At 44.1% G+C, this 11,437-nt stretch overlaps 1 protein-coding gene across 2 annotated transcripts in view; it reads right to left on the bottom strand.

Annotated features, from left to right (window-relative positions):
* Positions 1-1,852: 1,852 nt before the first annotated feature.
* Positions 1,853-11,437, bottom strand: part of LOC144141048 (uncharacterized) — a 37,917-nt gene continuing 28,332 nt past the window's right edge. For both annotated transcript variants that reach the window (XM_077672551.1, XM_077672550.1), the window contains exons 7-8: positions 10,282-10,575; positions 1,853-9,036 (exon numbers count right to left, since the gene is read on the bottom strand). In XM_077672551.1, coding sequence (XP_077528677.1) covers positions 8,953-9,036; positions 10,282-10,575 — 378 coding nt within the window. In that variant the 3' untranslated portion in view covers positions 1,853-8,952. The remainder of the gene's footprint in view (positions 9,037-10,281; positions 10,576-11,437) is intronic.

Raw genomic sequence — 11,437 nt, 5'->3', positions numbered from 1 at the left:
GCTAATTTTATCTTCTCATCCATGTTTGTTCTGGGAGCTACCTCTTTTGTGGAGTGCTTTTGACTGTTGACTGCTGAAAACAAGCAAGCTTTTCTTTTTTTGCCTTTAAGCTTTCTCCTTTTACAGTCGAGTCCACTTATAACGATACCGTTTATAACAATATATCGGATATAACGATGAACAGCTATGGCACCGTCAACTTTTGTAGTCTTTCTATGGTGAAATAAACCGCTTATTACAATGTTCCAGTGCCATGATATCGGATATAACGATTGAGTCCGGTGATATCGTACGCCAAAAGTGAAACAGTGACTACTCTAATGACGTGGTTGGTCAGCCTACTCAGGTAGTGTCTTCGTAGGAGGCCCAATGCGTGACACAGTCCCTCGGGGACTGTGTTTCCGCCAAGGACATTTACCTCAGCTGGGTGAAGCGCCTATAGATGCTCTTGGAAAATATTTGCGCTAGCTTCACGCGCGGCAAACAAAGGTGACCGACTGTGGCTTCTTTTCCGCAAATTAGCAGTAATACAACCTTGCTGGAATGCGAATAAAATGTTATGAGCTCTGTTCCGCCTTTTTATTTTGCAACCCGGTTATAACAATTATCGGTTAAAACGATGGGATATCCTTGGCACTTGGACGTTGTTATAAGTGGACTAGACTGTACTTAAGTATTAGGTGTTCAGGTATGAATCGCAACATCAACAGCTGCGCAAATTCCGTTCGCTCCTCCATTCTTGGCACTTTCACATTCCCGTGTTCCTCTCAATCAGTTCTTTCATTTTCCACGAAAGTTTACCAGTTTCTTATCTAGGCACTCTTCTGCCCACAGCTACTGCCGAGTCCGATTATCTCACGTTATCATTCAGTACATCTAAACCATCAAGACTCTCAATTCATGCTGTAGTGTCGTCCAATAATGTATATGCAGCGGGATATGCACTACAGGGTAAAGATATGGCTCACTTCATGGACACAAGTGAATTCTCAATGAATATATGCAGCAATCTTGTACAAGCTAGATTTGCTAGCAATAAAGGCACGTTGTTTTCACCTTAAAGCACATTAACACCACATTCTCGGAAGTTTTGCTCGTTTACGATGATGTTAGCTCGATCTAAACTCAACTCGCAAGACTGTCAATAGCACATTCATATTGTGACGAATAGTAATACCCCTGTCACACGGGCACTTTCAATCGCGATTGAAGTGAATCGTGATCGAGTTTTTGAACGCGCTCGACGTACTGCCACTGCTACACGGCACGTTTCAATCGCAATCGAGAAGTTGCACAGGTTGCACTCGTGTTCCCCAGATGGCGCTAACAACGTACTTGCGGCCGGCGTCTGGTAACTTCGCGTGGTCGTACGTATACGTAACTATGTAAATATTACCTCACGCTTATTTGGGTCAAGTTATTTGGCACAATTTGCGGCGTTAGTTGAAGTTGTCACCTTCTGTGCCATTGCTGAGCTGGGACGAGAGTATCGCCGCTTTCGTTCGATCGGGATTGGAAGCCTCGATTGCGCTTGAGAAACCAGGATTGAGTTCGAGCGGGATCGAGCTCGATCGCGATTGAAACTGCCGCGTAGCAGGGGCCCGATCCAGATTGAGCTCGATCCGGATCGACTCAATCGCGATTGAAAGTGCCCGTGTGACAGGGGTATAAGAGCCACCTTCACGGTTCAAAAGTCCTGGATTGTGACGATGCCCTTCACCGGATAATGAGGATAACCAAAGACCGTTGAGGTGTGTATAAGGCCTGCTGCTCTCAGAAAAGGGAAAAGCAAAATGGAAAAATGTACCTGTAGCAAAAAAGCACCGCTCCAAAGCAGACAGACTGCGGAAGCTTGTAGGGTGAAAACATTTAATGAAAGTCGTAAGTAATTGTACAGGATCAGCACTTGCCTACATATACAACCAAGGACTCCACTTAGATGTGAATGTCAATGTAGTACATACACACACACCTACGGGACATTCGGTATCTAAATACGAGAAAACAAAAACATAGCTCTTTATTATTTACACAAGACTCATAACCATCTCTCCTTCTTCCCCATTTTCTGTTTCCCCATAACATCGTCATATACGCCAACTCCATTTCATTAAATACACCCTAAAGCTATCTCAGGTACCGCACACAACAACTTTTGTACGATTTTTGTTTTTCAGTTTTGCCTCAAGGTGTCACACTTCTTGAACACATGCGTGCAAAAAAGTTGAAATGACTATGTCCGCCACACGACTTCCTTTGAAACAGCTACGAATTCAGCTTTGTTTCAGCACCCCGCACTGAATTACAAACAAAAATGAATGCACACAACGGCCAATCCCCAATTTCCACACACGCAAAAAAACAACAGAAAAACATGAATGAACAATGACTATGTCCGCAACTTGGATCCTTTTAAACAGCTTCTAATTCAGCTTTGTTTTAAACTCCCACAGTGAACGACAAATACAATGAACGGTGGATGCACACATCGGCCAATCCCCCCATTTGCACACAAAAAAAAAAAAACATGCACAAATGAACAATCAATATGTCCACCACTTGGCTCCCTTTAAAACAGCTATGAATTCAGTGTTATTTAAACACCCAGCAGTGAATGACAAACACAAAAGCAATGATGAATACACACATTGGCCAATCCCCCCATTTGCACAAAAACAAAAAACTGTACCTGAACAATGATACAGTGGAACAAGGATTACCAGTGCGTGAAGCCAACACGTGAACACTTACCTCCTCCCATTTATTCATACATTCGCTTTTTTTTTTTTGACGGCGCACAACACGGTACAATTTAAGACGAAATCTCAAAATGACAGAATCTTTTTTTTCTCTCAACGGAATACTTCCTTGCACAAAGACATGCGCACGTGATATCGATGTACACACCAGCCCGGGCTTATTTACAAAGCGAGTGACGTCATTCATGACATGCAATAAAGTTTCTGTACGGGCTTCGTAGCCGGCCAATTCTGGGGTCAGAACTTTTGTCGGACGTTTGGTAAAAACTGCCTACACCAAGACATCATTAGCTTGTGTTTTAAAAAAGAAAGCACCGAGACACCCACACGATTTCTTCTTTTTAGGAAAAGAAGAAATGAAAGAAGGTCTGATTAACTTTTGAAGCAAGGTACCAAACCACAAAAAGAAAAAAAAAATCGGGACAAAGTGACAAAAGCAAATTTTTTTAGCGCACAATAACAAAATTTTCCAGTTTTGTTAGCAAGTAATGGCCAGTCCAGCATTAAAAACAGCCATTAAGTGACTTCAATGGCTGCAGTGTTGCCCGCTTCAACTTTCAACAAGTGTACCGATTCCAATTGGTACAACCCAAAAACATTTCAATATGAACAGGCTTTGTAGAAAGCCACAAAATTACTAAGGGCAAGCAGTGTACAGTTCCACTACAAGGGTCACTTCTTGCTGCGTCAAAATACATGCGTAAAATTGCAGCACCGCCATTTAAAAAAAGCCCTAGTGTCCATAAAATTTCACGAAAACAGTCGCATTTCCATCCCAACCAAAGCGACGTTGTCAGCGACTGCCATACTTCAAAATCTGCGTATAAATGACCAAGAAACAAACCACAACTTTGTGCAGAGAACAGGTCGACCATCACTTGTGGTAAAACCAACAGACTATCAAACAGAATGACTGTACACCACCTAAAGTTGGCAGCGTGCCAAAAAGAGCTCGCAGAACATTTTTACCGAAAAGACATGGTACAAGCCTCAACAAAGACTTGCACGAAGCCCTGTTAAAAAGTTGGTACTACAACGTCGAGAAATCGATACTAGCAAAGTGGGTTAGCCACATCGAAGAAGATATTTAACATTACTCCGGCTTTTTAAGGAAACTACTGCAGTCCCCGGCTGGACTCTAGAATGTTCTGCATAAAACTTTAACAAGAAAAAAAAAAATTCAAAGAGCAACAGAAAATCAGGAGTGTTAAAATCGCTAAAATCCTGCCTCTAGCAGAGGCACAGGCACCCAAACCAAGACAGTCCATACAAACCCCCACAACAGTCACTACACACAACGCACACTGTTCCGCTTGGGAACAACAAGCAGCTTTAACCGGAACACCACCTTAAAAGTCCCACTGAACATTGCCACAAAAATATAATGCCAACGCAAGCTCGCACAGCCAACGTTTCTTTTCTCGTTAAAAACATCTTACTTACAGAATATAAACCTCTGCATTTTTTTTCGACACTTTTATATTTTTTTTGGCTCGAAGACCCTCGCGTCTTGTTCCAGACACTGCGAGTTTTGCCTCGATTTTTTAACTTTTTTTTTTCCAACGGAACAGTCGACCCTTGCATGTCGAGACGGAACATTTCGGACAAACCCAGCATTCCAACAAAGTTTTTCCTGCTTATTGCGAGTTCACTGTTTTCGAAGAACTATGCCCATAGTTTCAAAGAATACTTCAGTGCGCCTTTTTAGGCTAGTCAGCATTCAAAAAGACATTTGTGAAGACACTACCAACAAACAGAGCTTTGAGAAGCTTGAACAACAATTTGACAAAAGGTGGTCAAATTACGGCGTAAAGATTGCAGAATTTTCCAGAGTTCTATAAACTGCTAAAACTTTCATTTTCCAACGGCCGTTAATGCGGCACGTGAAATGAGTGTTAATTTGGACCAAACGAATGCTGCTGAACATGAAACAAGACATCAATTAAACTCAACATGTGGAGTACAAAGCACTATGTGTACTGTTTTGTACTCTATGCATCGTTTAAAACTTGCGCCTTGCTTTCAGTTTGGTAGCGCTTGACTTCATCCCAATATCTAGAACCGCTTGAATTAGAGCTTGGCATTAATGTGAAACGAAGAAACTCGTTTCAAATTTGCAGAACTCCGGGCGATACAAAAAGCAGGGAGTCACCAAAACGTTATATATTGATGCATTTCAATAAACAAGTCAACCAGACTCCGACTAGCAAGGGTCGACTGTCCCGTCAACGGCGGCGTCGCAAGCACTGCGGCGCGCGAATAGGTTTATACTCTGCGTTTAAAATCGGGGGCTCGTTTGCGTCGTTTGCGTCAAACGAGCCGTTATTTACACGTTTGCGTCTCGGCAGTCGCTGCTGGTTATACGCTCAACTGGCAAGAGTTGATTCGCGGTTTTGCTTTCGAAGAGTCGGCGTTTCCCTTTTTTGACGGGAATCCCAGGCAGTGTCGTTTTGTCTCCGAGAGTGCGAGTTTCGCGCAGTGTTTTTTATTTCCTGACGCGCTCCTCCACACCGGCGCAAAAACAAAATACAGATGGTGTCACACGCACGCAAATGTTGAGGGGAAGGAAATGTGTGGGTACGCATACATCGATTAGTTTAGCAGTGCGTTTTTTTTTTTCTCTCCCGAAGGCAGGACTCTCACCTAGAAGCAATGCGCAAGCCGAGACACCAGTCATTACTGTTACGATGTTTTTAAGGGGGCACATGGGTCTTTACGAACACTTACGACCGTTTGAAGTTTGGGCCTGGAAGGAGGCAAAACCGGTTTTTCTGGTTCCCACCTTTGAAGCTCAAACAAATGGTCGTAACTTATGCAAGAGCTGAACAAGATAGAATGATGATTTCAGTCTTATTGCAGTGCTTGATTTGTGCGCAGTTTACAGGTACCTTGTTCAGCTGCATCCCTCCAACAGTACTGTTACAAAGGCTGTCAAAAAATCAAATATGAAAATCCAAATGAATTTGAATATAGTCGTTCGACATGAACACAAATTTTAAACCTACGATGAGAATGAAAAACTACATACGCCCATCGATTTTCATCATCATAACTGCAAAGATAAACTTTTTTGGTTTAAGACCAGTTTGCTCCCTTCAGGAAAAAATTATAGTGATGGGACTGATAGTTCGGTCACATCCATTTTTACTTAAGTGTGGAGTGCCTTGACAAACAGCATATTTTGAAATTTTGTCCAAACCTGCGTGAAGCCATTACGCAGGCAATTTCGGCGTTAATTTTTAGTCCGATTTCACCAACACAAAGCTTTTACAGGGAAATTTACATGAAGAAATAGATTTAAAACAGCAGGATTTGGGGAAAAATTTGGAATGAGGCACGATACATGAAGCTGGGTGTATTGATGCCAGAAGGTTTACTGCAGCACTTCAGAAAAAAAAAAAAAAAAAGCTGTGTCTTCCTCTGTCCGCACAAATGCTTCCTGGAATATTGTACCTGGTACCGATAAGTTATAAAAAAAATGAAATAAGGGGTTTCAAGCAATCAAAGCTGAACCTTTTATACAAGGCTTATTAAAGTGTACCGCAATCTCAACAGACTGGTGATTCTGCAGTAGAATTGCAATTGTGTTTGGAAACAAAGCAGGTTATGATAAGTTTCAGACAAATTTTTCTTCAAAATTTCATATCCACTGCTATATGCAATAAAAAAAAAATAACTGCCTTCGGGAGAGAAAACGATTTAAAGGAGTGACCGACCTATGACAACCCCATTCACACCTATGCCAGAAGTAAAGAGAAACAACACAGGACTGTCACAACACAGGACAAAGTAAGAAGATAAAAAAGCTTTAGTCTGTACACGTATTTTACAAAGGAGTTGCGCTCCAAAAGTCGCAGCAACGGCATGCGGACAGTGAACAAGCTCATGCCAGAAAAACGAGTGCCACACAGCAATTCTCCGAGCAAGACAGCCTAGTCGACAAGCAACATCTGAGGAAGGCCAGCCACAACAAACTCTGTACATCTGAAAATTGAATGAATCTTGGGGGTTCAAGCCATAGTGTAGGTCTCCGGATAAATCTCAACCTCCGGAGGACTTTAACGTGCACCGAAATCTTAACACACGGGCATTTCCACTTCTGATTTTCATTTGAAAAGCAGCCGCAGCAGATTAGATCAAACGAGCCGACGTTCTCAGATTGTAGCCACGGCAAGTTTGCCAATTTCACGTTAGTATCAACAAGTAATTCTAAGGTTTCATCCTGCCTCTAGTATCGGTTCAATAAGGATATCTTAAGCCTCACCAAAAAAAAGCTGTTTATGTGTAATCACTCGCATTTAACTTTGAAACCTCAAAGGCCAGCATTGAAGTTTGCTGTGACTGGCATTCCAAATGCCGCTAAAGGAGTTGTTAAACTACGACAGTGCACTAAAAACAGGAAACTACTACGTAGAAGTTCATTTGGAGAGTAGAAAAGCCTGTACACAGTTTTGCCCCAGCCACGACAGAGTCCCAGAAAGGGACCGTCTAACTACGGCAGAACGATTCATTTTCAGTGGTGCTAACGCGAGACGCGGCATTTGATTGCCGTTGCCAGCGCGGAACAACAATAACAACACAGCACAACCACCAGGTCACTCGCATTCAATACTCTCATACAATCATAGTCTGCAATCACGCCAGCATTCATACCATCACACACACATGTAACAAATTTGTAACACAAAACGGAACGTAGTACTCATTCATGCCACCACAAGAATCATGCCACCCGGGCGCACAAAAATGCGGTTCTCACAGTCACAAACCTTACTGCCACGCGCAAAACAATAAAAACACCCCTAAAAACTTAAAAACAGAAGACGCGGTGCAACCGCTAGAGAGCAAAGTGAAGGCCTACATCCACGCTGTGGATGCAAAAAGATTCGTACCTACTTAGATGAGGATGTGGTTGCTTATCTACAGCAGTCAACACTTGGTGATGCACAAACAGAGTTTCGAAACTGTACATTCTTGATGACGCATCGCTCGCACCAGCCACACCTAACACCTCGTTTAAAAGCTGGTTCAGAATACAAAGTGCGTTGAAGTACTCGGCAAGTATTAATAACACAATTCCTCACGGCATCGGTGAAATTCTCAGCTCAAGCTCACCCGAGCATGAAGCCAGGTGAAAAATGACAGTCACACCAGCAAGCACACGAACATCATCACACATGGTCCACAACTTCAGAGAAGAATGACGGAAAAAAAATACACATCCTCACTGTGTGTGTAAAATCACAGAAATAAATAACGTTACAAACAAAAAGAAGCAGAAGCAATCGTGACTCTCTCACTCGTAATAAGGCTAACGTAACATACATACGCAAAAAGTCAAGTGTTCACCGGCTTCACACCACAGCAAACCCGTACAGCTCGCACAGTCCACACAAGAAACGGATGCCGAAGCAAATGGTTCACTGTATACCACGACATGGACGCATCTGGGCACCACTATTTCCTACTACCCAACTACAAACTGTATTCCTTTCCAGGCCCCAACTTTGCCTGAAGTGCCATAGATCAATCAGTTCATTTGTGTAGATGCAGGAAATGAGGCAAAACCAAACCCTAAATTCCTTCAAGGAGAGGGGAACAAAAAAAAAATAAATAAAATAAAGCACCTAGTCCAGATACCCAGATCTTCCAGACCTGGCTGGAATTTTCAAAAAATCAACTTTGTGAATGCGCTAGTCTCCGAGAACAATGATTTCCACATCCCGGAGCTTGTCTCAAAAACTCGTTCCTTCAAAAAACTTCAAAAATGAATGCCATGGATAACATATTTTGATGGTGGAACAGCGGACAGTAGAAGGCAGTCTTGTAGGAGAAAAACGCTCCAATTAAAAGGTTGTAAGCCAACGCAGCTTCGAGTTCCGCGAAACTTTGGGCACTCTCACAACGAAAACATTTTTCAAGACAAACACAACTCGGAACTAGAGCACCGGAAACAAACGTGACCGATCCGGAATGCTTCTTAGTTGAAGTTAACAGAAGGCAATTTAGGCGTGATGCAACACTCAGTCTAGCTGAAGACAGAGGAGGGATCGATGAGAATGAAGCAGGGCTTGCTCCCTGGCCGTAGCCGATCTCGTAGCCAATCTTGTAGCCGGTGAGGACCACACAGAATGGTGCACTATGATGAGGGACAACGATCGAACGCGGTGAAGAAGAAGGGCGCGGACGACCGCTAAGAGGCTCCCACGTCGTTCACTTGCAAACTGCCCGGCGACGACTGGCGACTGTTGACCGCATTGGCCACGACTCCAACCACCTGCAAAAGGAGGTCCATGGAAACGTTACCGCAATGGCACGAGCAACAACACACACGACAGTTTTAACCAATGCTGATTGATTGATTGTGAGGTTTAATCCGCCAACGCTACATGGCAATGAGGCACGCCACAGAGGAGGGCCCCGGAATAATTTTGACCACCTGGAGATCTTTAAAGGAGCCATGAAGACAAAATACAAGTTGGGTTTATTAGAAAGACTGCTTAGTCCCGATAACAATGATACCAATATCATCACAATCTTCGAACAAATAACGGAGGTATTAAAGAAAACGTGTGAAGCAGTCGCGACCCCCTAGCCAATTTCCCGCAACTTTTCTATGACGTCACAGAACGTTGTTTGTGCAATGGGCGGCCGCCTAAGTGACCTGTCGTGACGACACATGACTGGGGGTCTGTAATGGGGCCTTTAGTTCCATTTGACCGCATCACTTGAATGCTAACGTGCAGTTGATGCACTGAAAATTATGTTTTATTGTTGGCCCGTGTGACGTCATTCTTGCTCATAACATGTCACTGTGGTGCAAAATTTGAACGTTTTTAAATACTTCTTGCTTTTTTTTCGTTAAAAAACATCTTTTGTGGCTGTAATGGAGCTGAGTGAGATACTGAATCCTAGTTCTTTAAAATTCTTTCTTTCAAATTCTTTCCTTGTATTTTCTCTTCATGGCTCCTTTAACGTGCGCCGAAATGTCGAACATGCAGGTGTTTTCGATTCTTGCCTCCATCAACAAGGCCCCGCCGCGGCCACGAATCAAACCCCCGTCCTTGGGCTTAGCAGTTCCAACTAACGCTACACTTTTCTCAATTCCAGCTTGTAGGCAAACCTGTCCAAGTTTGAACGTCCTTTTCACAAGAAAGTTTGCACAACAGCGAATTCTTCTACGCAACCCGCAAATTTCGTCGCAAGATGCAAGTGGATAACAGCAGACCCCTAGCAGGGTACCGAGTGATCAAGCGGCCCTGCAACCGGTTTATACCGGTTGTAGATTAAACTTGGGCGAGCCGGCACATACAAGTTAACAAGAAAGCAGAGAAGAAACGGGGACCAAGAAAGGAGGAGAGAGAGAGAGAGAGAGAGAGAGAGAGAGAGAGAGAGAGAGAGAGAGAGAGAGAGAGAGAGAGAGAGAGAGAGAGAGAGAGAGAGAGAGAGAGAGACTTGATTTTGCAACAATCCCTCCATTCCTAGTCCCATTCCTTCTGCGGTTTCCCAGTTAGTATCCCACCTCCTCCTCGTCTTCTTCCTCATCCTCCTCTTCGGAGCTGTCCTCAGACTCATCCTCAGAGCCGGGGTCCACGATGGGCATCCCCCCATGATCTCGGAGCAGCAGCACAAGGCGGAGAAGCTCCTTGCTGCGCGGCTCCCCCCGCTGGAGGTCCCACACGTGGCGAAGGGGAGTCCGCCGGCCGTAGTCCGTCGCGTTGACTTCCACGCGATTGAAGCGCAGCAGAAGCTCCGCCAAGTCCGGCCGCTTCAGCCGGCACGCCAGGTGGAGGGGAGTGGCCCCCCAGTGGCGCTCCTGCATCGTCAACCCCAACACAGAAAGGATTAAAAAAAAAAGCAAACTTGCGTGCTTTGAATGCAAAAGCATCATGACTTTATCCAGCAATAATTATCAAAGACTTTTCCATAGCTACATCGTGTTTGCAAAACCTCTTCGTCTCTTGGTGCAAATTACTTCGACATGCAGACTGTCAACTCTCCACGCAAGTTTCCCCACTGTTCTCTGTGGCTTCCTTCCTTATTTACCGCTACATCATATTTCCATGCGCTTTTCGCATCTCTTTTTTTCATCTTTTGGCGCAAATTACCTCGACAGGCAGACTGGCGGCACTCGACGACGCAGCTTTCCAAGAGTTCTCCGTGGCAGGGGTGCACCCATTCTACTCATGTGCCATCATGTTCACCTGTCATGCGATATGACAGCAATGCGCTGAGGTAGTGCAAGTGGTAGTGCACTCTGTTCCTAGTCTGAAAACCTAGGTTTAATTCACGTATGAGCTCGAATGCGCTGTCTGTACGGCGGCAGCCATTTTTTGCACCAGACAACGAAACACTCATTTTCTGCTCAATGGGGCTTTCTCCTTAAAAGAGAGAGGGGACAGCACAGCGCCTTGCGGGCCGCCAGCCCAAAAGGACACGATGCCACAAAGCCAGGGGGACAGGTGCAAGAAAAGAACTTATAATGCAACCAGTGTTGCCAAACTGTGAAAAAAAAAAAAAAAAAAAAAGCTGAAGTAGGGGACCGACGTAAACATTTGGGTACGGCACCAAATCCCATGCAAACTAAAATTTACAGCCCATTTACTTTCTACATCAGCAGCTAGAAATGACATTCAGAAGAACTGTGAGCTGGGTGTGTTGGTACATGCAGGAGGCGG

The sequence above is a fragment of the Haemaphysalis longicornis genome, unplaced genomic scaffold (genome assembly GCF_048455015.1).
Source record: "Haemaphysalis longicornis isolate Haplotype H1 unplaced genomic scaffold, Haemaphysalis longicornis Haplotype H1 scaffold_6, whole genome shotgun sequence".
Lineage (NCBI taxonomy): Eukaryota > Metazoa > Arthropoda > Arachnida > Ixodida > Ixodidae > Haemaphysalis > Haemaphysalis longicornis.
Note: the sequence above shows the minus strand (reverse complement) of the source record. Positions and strands in the feature narration are given on the sequence as shown.